General features: G+C 39.1%; 2 protein-coding genes across 2 annotated transcripts in view; both read left to right on the top strand.

Moving 5' to 3' along the window:
• Positions 1 to 18,856, top strand: part of LOC115500153 (rab GTPase-activating protein 1-like) — a 170,158-nt gene that overhangs the window by 91,905 nt on the left and 59,397 nt on the right.
• Positions 56 to 5,839, top strand: GPR21 (G protein-coupled receptor 21). Its single transcript, XM_030294519.2, has 2 exons — positions 56 to 1,642; positions 2,072 to 5,839. Exon 2 carries the CDS (start codon positions 2,464 to 2,466, stop codon positions 3,511 to 3,513), a length of 1,050 nt encoding a protein of 349 aa, XP_030150379.1. The 5' UTR covers positions 56 to 1,642; positions 2,072 to 2,463; the 3' UTR covers positions 3,514 to 5,839.

Raw genomic sequence — 18,856 nt, forward strand, 5'->3', positions numbered from 1 at the left:
AGAGCCCGACGCGGGGCTCGAACTCACGGACCGTGAGATCGTGACCTGGCTGAAGTCGGACGCTTAACCGACTGCGCCACCCAGGCACCCCATTGATAAGCCCTTTGTATGTATACCCTGTCGCCTTTATTTTGCAACAACTCTGTAAAGTAGGAAGTACTTTATTTTTATAAATGGTGAAACTTGAGTGTAAAAGAGGCTAAGTAATATAAGAGCAAGGATTTGAATCAGATGGGTGTTCAGTGCCATAGTGTTTTTTTTATATGCCACACTTTGCTATGTTCTCCAGTAAGACCTATCAAATATATCTCTCAAGCTTATGTGCAATACGTTCTTCAGTTTCTTGCCTTCATGTAATAAGCACAGTGCTTTTGATCTTAAAATATAATTAATTCAGTTCTGATCATGGGTGGCTGTTTGCTTTCAATGAGAAAGCACATATGTAAAGCAAAAGTTAAAATTGGATCAGATAATGTGTATCTCTGTCCAGGTGTGCCGACTTTATAGAATACTTAGAAATGCCAACATTAGTTTATTTTCTTTTACTCTGTTGGGTATGTGGAACTTTATTTAGAAGAATAAATTGAGAGTCCAAAGACACCTGGAGGAAAAAATACTAAAAAAACCACATTTCTAATTAGCTGAAAATTGTCACTACCAGAAGAGCCACAATGTAACTCCAACTTGCATTGTTTTAAGTAAGCACAAACAAGATTGTGTAATCTAAGATACATAAGCTAATTTGTACTGTGCATTTTACAGTTTTAAAGCCTGAGTGGAAATGGGTATATTTACTTGTCCATCATTTGTTTGTATGTTTGTGTACCTGCTTCTCAGTAAACTAGAAGAAATGGTATCTCAAAACTGTAGAGGAGTATTGAATACAGAAACAACATGATTGTGTGCTGTTTCCTCAGTATTCAAAATGAGTGAAGTTTTCTTTATTTTTTTCTCTTGAAAAACTGTTTGCTTTGTTATTTTTGTCATCTATCTTAAAATTGGCCAGTATCCAGTGAATTGTGAGAGAAAATGCTAAATATTTAGCCTTCTAGCTAGAACTTCTTGTGCTGCTAAATTATGATTTCTCAGTTGCCCCGCACTGTTAGCACACTTTCATTCTTTAACATTGCTCTTTGTTCCTGAGGAAAATGCTATAAGAAAATAGGAATTTCCTCTCACCATTACGCCTCTGGCAGTGTGTTTCCATCTAATTCCTGGCTGGCACTCTGTCCAGGTTACAACCCCTTCTCATTACTAGCAGAGTCTAAATTCTGCTCATCTACTAAAAGGGGGATTCCAGACAGACGAGGAAACAGCTTTCAAACACTGCACTGCAGGCATATTAAGTTATTCCCCCAATGTGCAGTCGGGAAATCAGGGACCACTTCTCTGGCGATGAATTCTAATGAGCTGCTAAAGATGCCGAAGGGTGTGTGCACACAGGCGTTTTCTTTCCCCTCCCCCCTTCTTCCTTTTCCCAAGCCCCCTCTTCTCCCCGTTTCCCCTCCTCCTCCTCCTTTATCCCCTCCCTCTGTGTCTCAGTTCTGCAGTAAACGGGGCTGAGGCACATTCCTGCACTGCAAGGCTTTCTCTTAAGGATGTTTTGTGGCTTTTGTTTGGATTGCAGCATGCAGAATTACAGGTAACACTTTGAAATTGAGCTAGACAGATAAATTCTGTTGAAATGTTTTCGAAGAGGTGAAATAATTACATTGGAATCAGTGAAGAAAATGAGCTAATTCTATTAGTGGTAGTTATAGTAAGATATTTTCAGAAATGCCATAAGCAGATTCTTTTTCTCCCCCGAAAGGCTCAGTGAGAGGAAATGGGATTAGATTGATCTGGCTTGTGATTGATTTTGTTTTATGTTGATCATGAAACTTGCTGTTGTTTCTCTTCCTCTGCAAAGTAAGGACCAGTTATGTGGGGTGCTGCTGAGAGTAGCCATGAATAGTTGTACCGGGTGGGGTGGGATGGAGTGGGAGGGTTGATACTAGCCTGAGCTAGCCAGGTTCTTTGATTAGGGCATTGGATGCAAAATGTAAAATGCTCTCTCCTTTTCTTCTATCAGCTGTTCAGAGGAGACTCATTACAACTCTTGCTGAAGCTCCTAATCTTCCTCCCTTCTCTTCTGCCCCTAACCCCTACCCTCATTGGCCTGAAGACAATGTACCCAGAGTTTGCCTTACTCCCCTGGCGCTATGTGTATGGTAAACCTGGTACTATGGCCACATCTGGGACTGGCCAGACAACTGCTGCTGGTTCTCCCTATTCCAAGAAGGATTTAAAGGGGAATTACACTGCAGGCAATGCACCAGAGCAGCATCAGGAGCTTGGGGACTAAGGCTCCTCTGGCATTATTACAGACACACAGAGCTGACCGCAATGACAGCAGCTGCTCCTTTGAACTGTTGGCAGCAGCCAAGCGGCAGCATGAAGTGAGAGATCACTCCTGAGCTCAAGATGAACTCTACCTTGGATGGTAATCAGAGCAGCCGCCCTTTTTGCCTCTTGACATTTGGCTATTTGGAAACTGTCAATTTTTGCCTTTTGGAAGTATTGATTATTGTCTTTCTCACCGTATTGATTATTTCTGGCAACATCATTGTGATTTTTGTATTTCACTGTGCACCTTTGTTGAACCACCATACTACAAGTTATTTTATTCAGACTATGGCATATGCTGACCTCTTGGTTGGGGTAAGCTGCTTGGTCCCTTCTTTATCACTCCTCCACTACCCCCTCCCAGTAGAGGAGTCTTTGACTTGCCAGGTATTTGGTTTTGTAGTATCAGTTCTGAAGAGTGTCTCCATGGCCTCTCTGGCCTGTATCAGCATCGATAGATATATTGCCATCACTAAACCTTTAACCTATAATACTCTGGTTACACCTTGGAGACTACGCCTGTGTATTTTCCTGATTTGGCTATATTCCACCCTGGTCTTCCTGCCTTCCTTTTTCCACTGGGGCAAACCTGGATATCATGGAGATGTGTTTCAGTGGTGTGCAGAGTCCTGGCACACCGACCCCTACTTCACCCTGTTCATCGTGATGATGTTATATGCCCCGGCAGCCCTCATTGTGTGCTTCACCTATTTCAACATCTTCCGCATCTGCCAACAGCACACAAAGGAAATCAGCGAAAGGCAAGCCCGCTTCAGCAACCAGAGTGGGGAGACTGGGGAGGTGCAGAGCTGTTCCGATAAGCGCTATGCCATGGTCCTGTTCCGAATTACTAGTGTATTTTACATCCTCTGGTTGCCATACATCATCTACTTCTTATTGGAGAGCTCCACTGGCCACAGCAACCGCTTCGCATCCTTCTTGACCACCTGGCTTGCTATTAGTAACAGTTTCTGTAACTGTGTCATTTATAGTCTCTCCAACAGTGTCTTCCAAAGGGGACTAAAGCGCCTCTCAGGGGCCATGTGTACTTCTTGTGCAAGTCAGACCATAGCTAAGGACCCTTACACAGTTAGGAGCAAAGACCCCCTTAACGGATGCCATATCTGAAGTGACTCAGATATTGGATCACTGTGTGTGTGTGTGTGTGTGTGTGTGTGTGTGTGTGTGTGTGTTTGTTTCCTTTTTATCTCTTTGTATCCCTAGCTTACTAGGAGATCTGGGACAAAATAATTCAACTCTAAGCAGTAGCAAACAAATGATCCATTGAACATACCTTCTAAGTTTGCAGAAATTATTTTCTAAAAAGTGCTTTGAATCGGACAATCAGGATCATGAAGATAAATTGCTCTTGGTTCCAGTTTTTGTAATGTCATGGAAATGATGACATTTTGAAGATTTAAAATAAATAAAACCATATCTAACACCTCTCTTCAGCTGGCATGACTGAACCTGGGTGTGAAAAGCGTCAGCATTTTTAAAAAGTCATTTTCCTGTCGCTTTTCTAGGCTCTTTCTGTTTGGGCTTCATGTGCAATTGAATTCTTTTAAGGGGAATATTAAAAAATAGTGATGAATTAACAGGATTTAAATTTTGCTTTATATATGCCAAAGTAGAACTACACTGCAGACTTCAGCACTGTCATTTAGAAAGCCAAATGTTTTATGTTTTAGGTCTTCTCTTGAGAGAATTCTCAATACATATTGTTGAATAACATGAACACCTAAGTGTTAATTTTAGAATTTTGCAGTGCACCATGAGTGAAGCAAAAAGGCAGTCAAATCATACCATTTAGGAAAAATTGAGCTACTTTCTGTGGCATGCTTCATGGGGATCTAAAGAAATGTGTGCATGGAAAGTGATTGCGCTGTAGTGTTTTTGCCCATGCCTTTGTGTGTGTGTGTATTGAAAACGTTTGAATTTAGATTTCTCTTTACAGCAAAGTGTATTTTAATAAGCTGAAAAACAAATGATAGGTTAATGGCTGCCATTTTTATAATGGTGAAAATATATAGTAATGAATCTTCAGTCTTCTTTTTTTTTTAATCCACAAACTTTGAAATGTCAGAATATCTGGGAGAAAAAGATGTCCTAATAAGCAACTGAGTCAGAAAATATACTGTATATTTAACTAGTTCCTTTTTTAAATAGAAGGGGATTGAGATGTTCTCTTTGTGGTTAAATGGAATCAACAAAGTAGCATCTAATCTTTTTAAAAGCATTTTTTTGGTGTTAAGAAATGCACATTTGAATGCGAGAAGGAGAAATTCGGATTAAGTCTCTTTTATTGCTCTTCTCTTTCTGGACAAAAAAATCCTTTGATGTAACAGTTCTTTACTTAGTCTTTTTTTTTTAAAGCCAAAGTACTAGCAAAATCTATAGGATTTTTATTATTTATTCTGTAGAATTATTGAAAGTGCTGTGTATTGTATGTACTGGTGATGTTTTGTTCTTCAAGTGATTATCTTTAGAACAAGAAGTTTATTTTTCTAAAAGGAGAGAAGGATTTCCCAGCAGCTCCAGGCATGAGAGTATTTCCTCTGCTTTTCTACTGGTTTTAATGTTTTGGAAGTCTTCAGGGGGCTTATGTGATCTCTGCCTTTGGCTAGATGTTATAATCTGAATACAACAATGGTATTCAGTGAGATGGAAGAAACCCAAGGGAAATGGGTAAAGTGGAGTTTTGAATCCAACAAAGGATGCAGATATTTATAAAACAGGCAAATAGGCTTTGGTTTTCTGTCATGATATTAGAAAACCTACTACCCCTTTTAATATAAAGGGCAGCATTCTTAACGATTTTAGGTCTTAGATTTTAACTTCAAATGTGTGCTGTACTTTAAACTTTTTTATTTTAAGTGAATAAGTATTACATAAACATTTAAATTTCAGATTCTGAATTCTTCCCAAAAGCTTGCTTGCTCTTTATATTTAGTACTAAAAAACTTGATTCTAAGCTGTTTCAGTATTTAGAACTCATGTTGAAATTGCAAGTTATATTAGCAGTGGCTCTGTTAAATTGCCATTTGAATTGAAAAACCTTTTCTCTTGTATTTTGAAAAATGGTTATGCATATTTCTCCTTTATTTACATGCCACAAATCTAAAGAAAAACAAAGTTTCCTTTTTCTTCATACATGTTGGAGAAAGTAACCTGTTCAGATTTGCAGTTTGCTTGTGAGTTTTAGTTTAGCAAAGATGAGAATCTTAAAGATTAATTTTTATAAAAAACTGATGTTAAATCGGTGGAGTTTTGCTTTTGGGGGATGCTGAGCCCTTTTAATTTTTTCCTGCAGTAGCATTCCATCTTGTGAGAAAGAGAAAACTCTTTGAGAAAGATCTTAATGGAAATTTTATGGAAAGACCACTGGAAGTGGCTAATCAAGCTGATCTTTTTTTTTAATTTTTTAATTTATTTATTTTTTTAAGTTACATCCAAATTAGTTAGCATATAGTGCAACAATGATTTCAGGCGTAGATTCCTTAGTGCCCCTTACCTGTTTAGCCCATCCCCCCTCCCACAACCCCTCCAGTAACCCTCAGTTTGTTCTCCATATTTATGAGTCTCTTCTGTTTTGTCCCCCTCCCAGTTTTTATATTATTTTTGCTTCCCTTCCCTTATGTTCATCTGTTTTGTCTCTTAAAGTCCTCATATGAGTGAAGTCATATGGTATTTGTCTTTCTCTGAGTAATTTCGTCAAGCTGATCTTTTAATGACTCAAAAGACACCTCTTTTAATAAGAGCTTTTGTTAACAGATTTTTACATTTTTATCCTGGTACCAAATTTAGATGTTATTAGAAATACTTTTTTCACATAAGAATCTCTGTCAACGTCTCAGCCTAAAACTAGAGACTCTATACACTAATTTTAAAGAAAAATCCCCCCATTCCCCCACTGGTAAACTTGCTTAATACCAGATGTCTTTCCAGTTTATCTGTCTTCATTGGACTGTATAAAGTCTACGTTTTCTTCTAGTTACCAGTTCTTTTCTCACATTCATTGATTGTCTATACTGCCTTTTAATTTTTATTTTCTCGTGTGTGTGCATGTTAGGGGAGAACGGGGTGAGCCTGGATGTCAGCAGTCAATCTTTAGTGGCTAGGGGCATTTTCTATGTGATACATTTGGACAGTTCATATTAAAGTAACCTTTTCATCTTGGCATACTTAGTGCAACATTTGATGACGTTTGGTTTAAATACCAATCTTGCTAGTTCAGAATGAAAAAAAAGTATATTTTTAGATTCAATTACCTTGGGCTTTGGCAAGACAGTGCATTTAACTATATATGGTATGTGACTGATATCAGAGGAAGCACAAGCTTTTGGTAATTGTGTTGAAATTATTTCATAGTATATGTTCAGATAAGACAATACTAATTGTTACATTTGTAAATTAGTTATACGTTTTTATACAGTGATTTCAGAGAAGATGTTTTTTTTCCTCTTAGAGCAGAAAAGCAGCTGCAAAAGGACAAGTGGTCTACTTTAATGAAAGAACTGTCTTACACCAAAAAGGATATTTGAATTTTTCATGGATCTGTTGACTCCCAAATTCCATTTTGTAAAGGGTTTTCCTTAAGCTTTATTGCTGGATGAATTTCTTTTTGAGCCTTTTCTAATGGCTTTTCCTTTTTACTTGAATAATGGTCTCAGTATTTTAAGGATTGGGAAAACTTGAATTTTTATACTATAAATGCATTGTCCACTCACTCTTTGAACTTGAAAATGAAGCAACAGGGTTACAAGTTCCCAGACAGTGGAGTGGTTTCTGGGAGAGTTTCCTCAGCCTTTCAGGTTTGATCGAAAAATCTGCACAGTGGCTTTGTAGGAAATGTTTTAACTTTGCTATGTGTTTTTGTATCATAGAAGACTTGTGAAATAAATTATTGGCAAACCAGAATTTTTTGTTATATGAGCACATTGTGGGAAGATTAAAGTGGGAGAAATGTGGCATTTATGATTTTTTTAAGTCTTCACAAATTGTTCTCTGTGTTGTTTTTGCATAATTTTTCTATTTCAGGTTGAAGGAAAACTAAATATTTTATATTAAGTGTACATATTAATATATTTTACATGCCCTGGCATTATTCTAGACATTTCTTATAGCTGAAAATGAGTCATTTGGCTTTTCCTCAAAATTTGGGTGACAAGGGCACCATGATATGATTAAATTGAACTTTGAATTGAGAAAAAAATCCAGGTTTCTGTTACAAATTAACTAGTTTTATAAGGGCAAGTCACTTCTCTAAGCACTTAATTTCTTCTATAAAAGGAGATAATAATCCCCTTATCCCTCATAGGGTTACTTTGGCAATTGAATTAGATAATGGATGTAAAAGTACTTTGTAATATGTAAAGTGCTTTGCAATAAAAATGAGTACTATTATTTGTATCTGCCATGGTTTCACATCTGAGGAAGTCACACATAATGGAATGGTGTCCCCCTACGTTAAGGTCTTAGAAGCTCAGTGCTGGGTGACTATTCCCATGCTAGTTAGCAATCCCAAATTTGAGAAGAGAGGCATGATAAATCCTCGCCGTTCTAAAATGACAGTAGTGTTAAATTCATAAAACTGTTTTCATTTATTTCCTTTACTTGTCTGTAAAGTCTCTAAAGGCAGGGACAGTGTCTCTTCATATCTTCATCCCCAAAAATCTAACATGGGAGCTGGCTCAGAGCAGAAGTTTTATAGTAAACTTTACAAAATTAATGAATGACTCTTTCTAATTATTAGTTCTAGTCATTATACAGCAGTAATGTTCAAAAGGAGGTGCAGAGCCCACAAGCACTTCTGTTTGCTCAAGGCTGTTCTAGACTGTAAATGACAAAAGGTAGCTTTTTAATACCAAGAGACTAGTGTCGGAATGTGCATGCGCTGTATGGCAGGTAACTTTACACCTGGAAACCTGGTAGCCTTGACCCAGGGAACTTCAGACACTGCTGTCAAACTGCCAGTTTCTCACAGCATGGATAAGAAACAGGTATTTGGATCACATCACCTTCTTGGCTCTGAATGCAGATAAGGTAGGCTGTAAAAATCTGTCACAAGAAAAGAGGAGGTATATAGACTATCTTGGTGAAAGAAGCTATTCTGTGGTTTTGCTTTGTCTCTCAGTCTTTACCAGTTTTCTAGTTTTGTCTTCCTTTTCTTAACATGCATTGGTCATGTATTCAGAGAGATGTGCTTCAGATGACACTGCTGGAGGTTGTGGAAAATTCTGTTTGCAATAACAGTGGGTTTAGGGAAAGCTTAAACAATCAGGAAGCCCTTATGCACCAAGCTCCACTCTATACCAGACATTGCAAATAGCTGGCCTCAGAGGGATATAAAGAAGGATCACCGGGGCGCCTGGGTGGCTCAGTTGGTTAAGCGTCCAACTTCTGCTCAGGTCATGATCTCGTGGTTCGTGATTTCGAGCCCCACATCGAGCTCTGTGCTGACAGCTCAGAGCCTGGAGCCTGCTTTGGATTCTGTGTCTCCCTCTTTCTCTGTAGCCCTCCCCCTCCACTTGCACTCTGCCTCTCTCTCTCTCTCTCTCTGCCTCTCTCTCTCTCTCTCTCTCTCTCTGCCTCTCTCTCTCTCTCTCTCTCTCAAAAAAAGAAAAAAGAAAAGAAAAGAAAAGAAAAGAAAAGAAAAAAGGATCACATGATTCCTTTCTTGTAGAAGGGTTAGTTTTTAGATATTTCATATGGAAAAATTCTGTGATTATTTGCCTTTCCAAAAACCTCACCAGAGTAACCTTATCTGGAGGAATTTACCAAGACTTTCTGGTGGGATGCTAGGTATACTGTGCTTCTGTTTTGGGGGTGAGTTCGCCTGATACTAGTGTATAAAAATCATCATGTCACTTTATTAGTTTAAAATAAATCTGTGGGGCGCCTGGGTGGCTCAGTCAGTTAAGTGTCTTACTTTGGCTCAGATCATGATCTCATAGTTTGTAGGTTTGAGCCCTGTGTCGGGCATTGTGCTGGATCCTGCTTCGGATTCTGTGTCTCCCTCTCTCTCTGCCCCTCCCCCTGCTCATGCTCTGTCTGTCTCTTTATCTCTTTCAAAAATAAACACTAAAAAAAAATTTTTTTTAATAACATAAGAAATCTGTAGTGGCAGTAGGGACCAGTTGTTCCCCAATGGTAGATTTTCATGAGAGGCCAAACCATATTCAGTGTGTTGCTTGGTGAAGGTAGAATTTCAGAATGTGGTTTTGTAGTGTGAACATTTATTGGTATCTGATTAAGCCCATCTCCACAATGAGAAAACCTGATCATTAGGATCATAATAAAAGTGGAAAGCATCTCTACTGGCCAACCCACCTTCTCATTGATGTTTAATTGATGTGTTATTTCTTAGGTTTAATTAACTTCTTTTGTACTTGTCAGTTAGTAAAATTGCTTGTAATTTGTAGTAGTCTTACAAGCCTGCTACTCATTCTTTCTTTTTGAGGTGGTTTTATATCACTGGTCTTACCTTTTACCATATGACATACTGTTTCATGATTTAATATTCAAAGGGTAGCCGGCCATATTACTTTGTCAGTTGTGGGGACCAGCTCATTTTAGTTTTCATGCAGTACCTATATACTGTCTAATTAGAAAAGGAAGATATATGAAAATACTTATAAAAATTAACAGTGTCAGTCAAATAGCATTGAAACATTAAATATACAGAATGTCATATCTAGCAAAGGAGATGGGGAGGGACATTTGGACTATAAAAGATTTTAGTACTCATTTGGTCTGATTCTCTCTTTTTACAGACAGTAAACCAATCCATTGACCACACATCTATTTATGATAATATCCAGACTTCCGAATCCATTGCCTTCTCTTATTACACCATGTTGCTTTTACAGAAGTGTTTGACTTCAGTTAGCCAAGCCCTGAATGAGTAAGATTTAAAAAAAATTTTTTTACATGTTTATTTTTATTTAAGAGAGAGAGAGAGAGAGAATGCACAAGTAGGGGAGGGCCAGAGAGTGAGACGGAGACAGAACCTGAAGCAGGCTCTAGGCTCCAAGCTGTCATCACAGAGCCAGATGTGGGGCTCGAACCCAGGGGCTGTGAGATCATGACCAGAGCCAAAGTCGGACACTTAACTGACTGAGCCACCCAGGTACCCCATGAATAAGATTTAAATAGACTAAAATGGTGTGTGTGTGTGTGTGTGTGTGTGTCTGTCTATGTGTCTGTGTGTGTGTGTGTGGAATTTTAGGTACTGGAGGCATTATGGGCAACAATATAAATGTTAATCAAGGCTTATTATGTTTCAGGAGAATTTAGTAAACTTTGTCTTATTTAATCCTTCCAATACTGTATGAGCTAGTGGCTAGCATTAACCCATCATGTAGATGAGGAAACTGAGATTTAGAGTTGCCAGAATTGTGCAGTTAATAAGTAAAAAATCTATTGGAGCACCCACGGTGGTTCATTTGGTTAAGCATCTTACTTCGCTTCGGGTTGTGATCTAATGGTTCGTGAGTTCAAGCCCTGCATTGGGCTATCTGCTACAGCACAGAGTCTGCTTCAAATCCTCTGTCTCCCTCTCTCTCTGCCCCTCCCCTGATCACTCACACTCTTCCCCCCCCCAAAAAAAAATAAATAAACATTAAAAAAAGAAAAGTAAGAAATCTAGGATTCAAAACCAGATCTTTCTGACTCCAAAGCCTATATTCTTACCTCATTTAGTTCTCACAGAAACCTTTCTGGTAGTTCTTTTTTATATCCCTATTTTACAGGTTGAGGAAACTTAGAGAGATGAAGAAAATTTTGTCAGTATATCAGCTGACTCTGAGACTTGAAAACATCACAGACTTTCTGCCAAATACAGCATATTGAGTGTGAATGTTTATTTCTGTTAACTGCACTGAAAAGAATAGCAAGGGTATAATACATGTGGACAGAGAGAAGAGGAGCAGAAATGATGGCAGATAAATGAAGCCAACAAAGGTTTGGAATATAGAAGCCTAGTAGATAAGTGGTAAGTGACTCAGCAGTCAACAAAGCTGAATCCTAAAGTCAAGCTGCCCAGGGGCAAAAAGAAGCAAGCTGATTTCACTGTAGAACCTGGTAAATACTTGATAATTGGATCCCGAGATGCCTCTACAGGCAGAGAATAGTATGAAGCTGAAAACTGAAGAATTGTTAGGAAGTTTATGTAAGCAACATTTAAATACCCCTCCACACCACCTTGATCACCATCCCAAGCTGCCCCAAGCAGGCAACTGGTTTTTCACCGTCCCAGCAGAAAGTGGGAGATTTCCTCTTGGGAGAAGAGGTCAAACCACAGACCTTCTGGATGCCAGACATAGCTGAGGATGGCACTAAGATACCTTTGAAAAGTTGGGTGTCACGAGAAAGTCTGCATATTAAATACTCAGTCTCCTTGTCCCTCTGCACTCCCAGAATGTTCTCAGCCAGCCTTAAATGAGTCTAGTCTGGGGACTGATGTTTGAAGGCTCCCAAACCAGTCACATTACCTGCCCAAAGCACCTTTAAGTTGGCGCTTGTTAGTCAATAAATTCCACCTATTCGTACAGAGCTTCCAATTAACTTTTTACTCCTCTTTTACTATTAACAATCAGCCAGAGATCCTGGTCTTGTGAGAAAGTCATCTCATGTAATACACAGCCCAAAACAAAAGAAATCAGAGGAAATAGAAACAATTCTAGTCACAAAGTATATTTTCCAAAATATATTTTCAGAGAAGCTTTTGCATCCATTAAAGGAGAATAGGATGCTATAAGAAATGAAAAGAAAAAAAAGTAAGAGTTCTTATAATCAGAGCATAATCAGAGATTTTTTAAATCCAAAAAGTTGGAAGATAAAATTGAAGTAGGCTAGATAGTGATACAAAAGACAATAAAGTTGATAAAAACAAGACAGAGACTCAACAAAGGAGGCCCAATATCTAACTCATATGATTTTCAGAAACAGAATAGAGAAAAAAAAGGAAATTCTCAAAGAAATATCAGAAGAAACATATCCAGAACTAAAGGATATGAGTTTCCATAATGAAAAGGACCAGCTTAGTGTAATAAAAAGATTTTATGATGGCGAATCATAAAATTTTAGGATACTGGGGATAAAGTAGAATCTTGAAAGCTTCTTGGTCTGGAGTAGGGATGGGAAAGTGGGAATTTACTAAACACAGGGATCTGAATAGCACTGGTCTTTCTGGCACATTAAAGCAAGAAGATATAGGGAATAACTTCAAATTTTTGAGAAGTGATTTTTAACTTAGAATTTTATGCTCAAACTTTGATTCAAGTGCAAGAATAAAATAAACCCATGTTGAGATATGCACGGTCTCAAAAATAGTTACCTGCCTTACATCCTTTCTCAGGAAGTTGCTGAAGGATATGCTTCTCAGTACAAGGGATGAAATTTTAAAAGTGGAAGAGGGGCACCTGATGGCTCAGTTGGCTTAGCACCTGACTCTAAATTTTGGCTCAGCTCATGATCTCTTGAATCGTGATATTGAGCCCGTGTCAGGCTCTGCACTGGCAGCATGGAGCCTGCTTGGGATTCTCTCTCTCTGCCCTGTCTCCACTTACATGCGCGCATTCTCTCTCTCTCTCAAAAATAAATAAACTTTGGGGCGCCTGGGTGGCGCAGTCGGTTAAGCGTCCGACTTCAGCCAGGTCATGATCTCGCGTTCCGTGAGTTCGAGCCCCGCGTCAGGCTCTGGGCTGATGGCTCAGAGCCTGGAGCCTGTTTCCGATTCTGTGTCTCCCTCTCTCTCTGCCCCTCGCCCGTTCATGCTCTGTCTCTCTCTGTCCCAAAAATAAATAAACGTTGAAAAAAAAAATTAAAAAAAAAATAAATAAATAAAAAAATAAATAAATAAACTTTTTTTTTTAAGTGGAAGCTATGGAACCCAGGAAGCAGGGACTCCCTACACAGGACAGAGGTGAAGAGAATTCCCATGGTGATGGGGAAGGGGAGCCCTAGGATGTCAGCTGTGCAGCAGACCTAGAAAGCCACTAGTCCAAATTGGAGAAAAGGAAGGAGGGCACTAGGAAGTATGTCTTTTAGGAAAAAACTGAGAGGAATTTCCGATCCTGTCAAGATTTGTAGGGGAAGAACTGGTGATAGATAACATAGAATACTGGAGGAAAGAAACAGAGCAAGTAGTAACTCCAAAAGAAATGGAAAATTAAAGAACAAAGGGTATCTAGTCATTATACACTCTGTGATTTAGTTAGCAATATTGATTTAACTAAAAATTGTAGCAAAATTACATTGAGAGTCACGATAAGGGGGAGGGAAGTGTGTGTGGTAGGTGGGTGGTGTTGGGGGCTATAACAGACAGAGTATCATCTCCCATACTGAAAGTCTGGAAAAAACAAAAACAAACCAGAAAATAGCAACTTAAGTATTTTATTTAGAAATAGGAAGGAAAAAAAACAAAAGAAAAGAAATGGTTGCCTCTGGAGAACAGAGCAGGGTAGGAGGAGTGAGGGGTCTGGGTCTGCTATTTTTCTCTGTAAGCTTTGTCCTGTGACCTTTTCAATGACGTAGATGCATTATTTTTTATGAAAAGCATGACTACATTCAGGAAAAAAGCAAATAAATTTCACCGGAAAGCATAGGTTTAGAACATACTCCTGAAGTAGAAAATGAGAGCGTACTAGCACTCTCTTACCTCTGGCCCAATACAGAGCAACTTCCTATTCATCGTCTCTTTTTATCCTCCTAGGAAGACAGGCAAAGGGGAAATGATTCCACTTGTACAATTGTGGAAGCCTAGTTTGGGGGCTCTAAGACCTTTTTGATTCCAGTCTCCTACATCACTGTGCCTCATTGGTATTTGTTTGGGTCTTTTTAGATTTTTTTAATTTTGGTTTTTACCAAGGGAAGACAGCAGACTGGAAAACATCTTCTTTGACATCCTGGGAAGGAAATCCTGAAAATAAACAAACTGTGTGTGTGTGTGTGTGTGTGTGTGTGTGTGTGATGAGTTTAGGTGTACTGGTGTACAGGCCTGGCAATATGAGATCACGAGAGGAATGCGAAGTGCCATGTGATATTCACAGGTAAAGAGATGTGTGTTAGGTGAATTTCCGTAGAAGGCAGTATATGAGATGGAGCCTGCTCTGAGAAAAGTAGGAATTCTATAATGTTATCTCTGCCCACCCCTTGAATGAAATTTCCATAAAGTATTCAGCCAGACGGAATTAGAGGAACTCAAAAGATCAATAGACAAAAGACCCTAATAAAGTGACCTACAATTATCAAGCAGTATATGACACAAGAATGCCCTTTGCAAAGTAAAAAGCACATCTTTATGTTAAGTTACCACGATTGTACTCAGCCATCAAAAAGAATGAAATCGTGTCACTTGGAACTATGTGAATGGAGCTACATTTTATTGTGCTAAGTGAAGTTAAGTCAGGGAAAGACAAATACCATATGACTTCATTCATATGTGGAATTTAAGAAACAAAACAGATGATCGTAGGGGAAGGGCAGGGGGAGGAGGAGGCTGTTAACTATAGAGAACAAATTGAGGGTTCATGGAGGCAGGTGAGCAGGGGATGGGCTAAATGGGTGACGGGTATTAAGGAGGGCACTTGAAATGAGCACTGGGTGTTATATATAAGTGATGTATCACTAAATTCTACACCGGAAACCAATACTACACTATATGTTAACTAGAATTTAAATGAAAATTTGAAAAAGAAATTACCATGATTGTAATCACTTAATGAAAGATTTATTGGTTTGTTGCAAAAAGATTGTATTGGCTTTGAACAAAATAGAAGAGTAAGAGTCTTTTCAAAGTAAAACTTTAAATTCTTTGTCAGGGGTGCTTCGGTGAATTAGTTGAGGGTCTGACTCTTGATTTCAGCTAAGGTCGTGATCTCACAGCTCATGAGATCGAGCCCCACATCAGACTCTGCAGTGACAGTGGGAGTCTGCTTGGGATTCTCTCTCTCCCTGTCTCTGCCCCTCCCCTCCCTCAAAATAAATAAATAAACATTTAAAAAATAAATTCTGTGTCTATTGGCTTTTAATAAATACTTGTTGATTTAGTACGACAGTATTTAGGGGAGAAAGCAGAAGTTACAGCATTAAACATCAAGATTTATTTCTGAATTTTCTTCCAGAAGGAATGGGGAAACCCCCACTGCCAAAGCCATTTATTTATAGCTAGACCAAAAAAAAATTTTAAAGGCCATTTGTGGGTCTTTGTCTTCATTGGTGTCTGGGGAGCAGAATCTGACTGAAAAATCTGTTTCATTTTAAAAAAAAAAAAAAATCTTTGTTTATTGAGGGCGGGGGGAGGGAGGAAGGGAGGACATGCAGGGGAGGGGCAGAGAGAGAGGAGAGAATATCCTAAGCAGGCTCCGTGCTATCAGCACAAACTGTGAGATCATGATCTGAACCAAAATCAAGAGTCAGACACTTAACAGACTGAGCCATCCAGGCGCCCCAAAAGTCTTTTTCATTTTTAAAAGTTCTTTTTCTCCATGACATGGTATTTGTAGTAACTGAAACCTTTCCTACTTAGATTACGTTAGCGTCATGTATTATTAACATCATTGTACTGAGGATGTGTGTTGTAGCCTACAGAGGACTAGAAATGAAGTTAAAACAAAATTTAGATCCTAGTTCTGTCAACTGATTAGGTAATCTTAATTTGTCTGAACTTCAGGAGGATACCCATACTTGAGTAATGATGCCAGTATTAAAGGAGTTGGTTTAAGGTCAGATGCATGTTATAATAATGTAAAGCTGTTTACATTATTACTGTGATTACTTTATACTCCCCCCCCCCTCAGGATAAAGAGGAGAGTAGTGAAAAGAGCATGGATTTTGGAATCTCTGGCCCTTTGTTTTCTACTCTGTAAAATGGGTTTGTGCCCTTCATTAGACTTACTGTGAAAATTAGATACCGTCATGTTTTAAGTATATAGAATTGTGCATGGTGGCATCATAGAAACTCAGTAAAAGGTTGCTGCTATTATTTCTTTGTCACACAGAGGTCAGAATCTCCCAGTCACCTCCAGGGCCTCCTGTAAAATGGCATATTCTCAGTGGAAAGGCCTTGTGTGAATGTGGAGTGGCTTGGAGCGGCCCACCCTTCTTGCAGGGTTTGTAAACCCCTCAAGTACTGCCATAATGGCTTATTCCATCAGTGCACTCATGTTTTATGTACTTTGTCTTGCTTTTATAGTATGTTCTGCAGGAAGATTACTCCTATATAATTCTCGGACACTGAGGTAAATGTATTTAGATGGACTTCATCAAGGAACAGGTCGTTGAGGCTTACATCAAGAGCTTTAGGAGGTTAGAGGTAGAAAGGAAGTTTGGGACTGCAGGGGTGAAGAGGTGTTCCTTTAATTGAAATTTGAAAATAATTTTTATTAGAAAAAGAATAAAATAATGTCAAGGGATATTTTAAGCTTCAAAGGCCCGAATGAAGAGGGATTATTTATACACTTAAGGAATAGAAACTATAGGGGCGCCTGGGTGGCGCAGTCGGTTAAGCGTCCGACTTCAGCCAGGTCACGATCTCGCGGTCCGGGAGTTCGAGCCCCGCGTCCGTCAGGCTCTGGGCTGATGGCTCAGAGCCTGGAGCCTGTTTCCGATTCTGTGTCTCCCTCTCTCTCTGCCCCTCCCCCGTTCATGCTCTGTCTCTCTCTGTCCCAAAAATAAATAAAAGTTGAAAAAAACAATTAAAAAAAAAAAGGAATAGAAACTATATAATATATAGTGGTTAAAAGTATGTGTTTGAAAGGCAAGCCAACTTGAGTTTGAATTCTAGCCCTGCCACTTAATAGCTGTTACCTAGGGCAAGGTACATAATCCCTCTTAGTTCCTATTACCTCAACTATTAAGATTAAATGAGCTAATACATCTGAAGCTCTTGGCACACAATAAGCATTTGATACATGTTAGCAGGTCCTGCTATCTTCCTTGTGAATAGGGCAGCATGGATGAACCAGAGCTTTCAAGTTGAGGTATAATGCAGAGTCAGGTCAGAAAGATAAATTGGAACTACGTAGTCTAGAATAAATGCCTAAGGGATTTGATTTTACTTAGGAATTGGAGGTGGACGTAAGACTTTTGATTAGGTTAATTACATAATACGGAATCCTAAAGTGACAGGGTGTAGGAAGACCCCATAGACGTCATAATCTAGACCCCTCCTTTCATAGATGGGAAAAGGGAGACCCAGAGTGGTCACAGTTAATTAGTTGCGGAACTGGGACTAGAATCCCGGTCTTTACCTCCCTTAGACTCTATCATGCCATCAAAAAAAAGTCCAAAGGATTGTTCAGCATTGGTCAACTACTTAGAAAATGGGAGTTGTTACAGGTTTGGGAAAAAAGGAAACAAGTGTTCAGAATTTTCTGTGTATTAAAAAAATAAAAATAGTCTTTCCATTGGTACTTTCAACCAAACTGATTAAGATTTGAAAAATCTTAGGGGCACCTAGGTGGCTCAATCAGCTAAGCGTCTGACTTCGGCTCAAGTCTTGATCTCGCAGTTCGTGGGTTTGAGCCCTGTGTGGGGCTCTCTGCTGACAGCTCACAGCCTGGAGCCTGTTTCGGATCTGTCTCTCCCTCTCTCTCTCTCTGCCCCTTCTCCGCTTGCACTCTCAAAAATAAACATTAAAGAAAAAAAAAAAGATTTGAAAAATCTTAGAGGGTGCCTGGCTGGCTCACTCAGTAGAGCATGCAACTCTTGATCTCAGGGTTATGAGTTTAAGCCCCACATTGGTTGTGGAGCCTATTTAATAAAAAATAATAATAAAATTTTAAAACAAAGAATTATGAAAAATCTTAGTATGTAAGTTCCCTTGATCACTGGCAGCCACCTCAGAAATGTTTGTTAGGGCAAGTGAAAATACGTGACATGGGTGGTTCTAGAAAGCCTTCATGGCTATTTATAGTATTTGTATTGCTTAGTGAGATTGGAGGGTGAAGTTTTTGCTTAAATAAAATTGATGATTGGGGCACCTGACTGGCTCAGTTGGTTGAGTGTCTGACTTTGGCTCAGTCATGGTCTCACAGTATGTGAGTCCGAGCCCCATGTAGGGCTCTGTACTGACAGCTCAGAGCCTGCTTCGGATCCTGTGTCCTTTGGTCTCTGCACTTCCCCAGCTTGTGCGCACTGTCTCCCTCCCTCTCAAAAATAAGTAAACGTTAAAAAAATTTTTTGAAGATCATTGTCTAGTATCTTTTAAAGGTGCTGATTCCCAAGAATTGTAAAATAGAAAAATATTTTAGGGGCACCTAAGTGGCTCAGTTGGTTGAGCGTCTGACTTCAGCTCAGCTCAGGTCATGATCTCACAGTTCACAGGTTCGAGCCTCGTGTCTGACTGTGTGCTGACAGCTCAGACCCTGGAGCCTGCTTCCAATTCTGTGTCTCCCTCTCTCTCTGCCCCTCCCCTGCTCACGTTCTGTCTCTCTCTCAAAAATAAACAAACATTTAACAATATATA

Source organism: Lynx canadensis, chromosome D4 (genome assembly GCF_007474595.2).
Source record: "Lynx canadensis isolate LIC74 chromosome D4, mLynCan4.pri.v2, whole genome shotgun sequence".
In the NCBI taxonomy this organism is placed as follows: Eukaryota; Metazoa; Chordata; class Mammalia; order Carnivora; family Felidae; genus Lynx; species Lynx canadensis.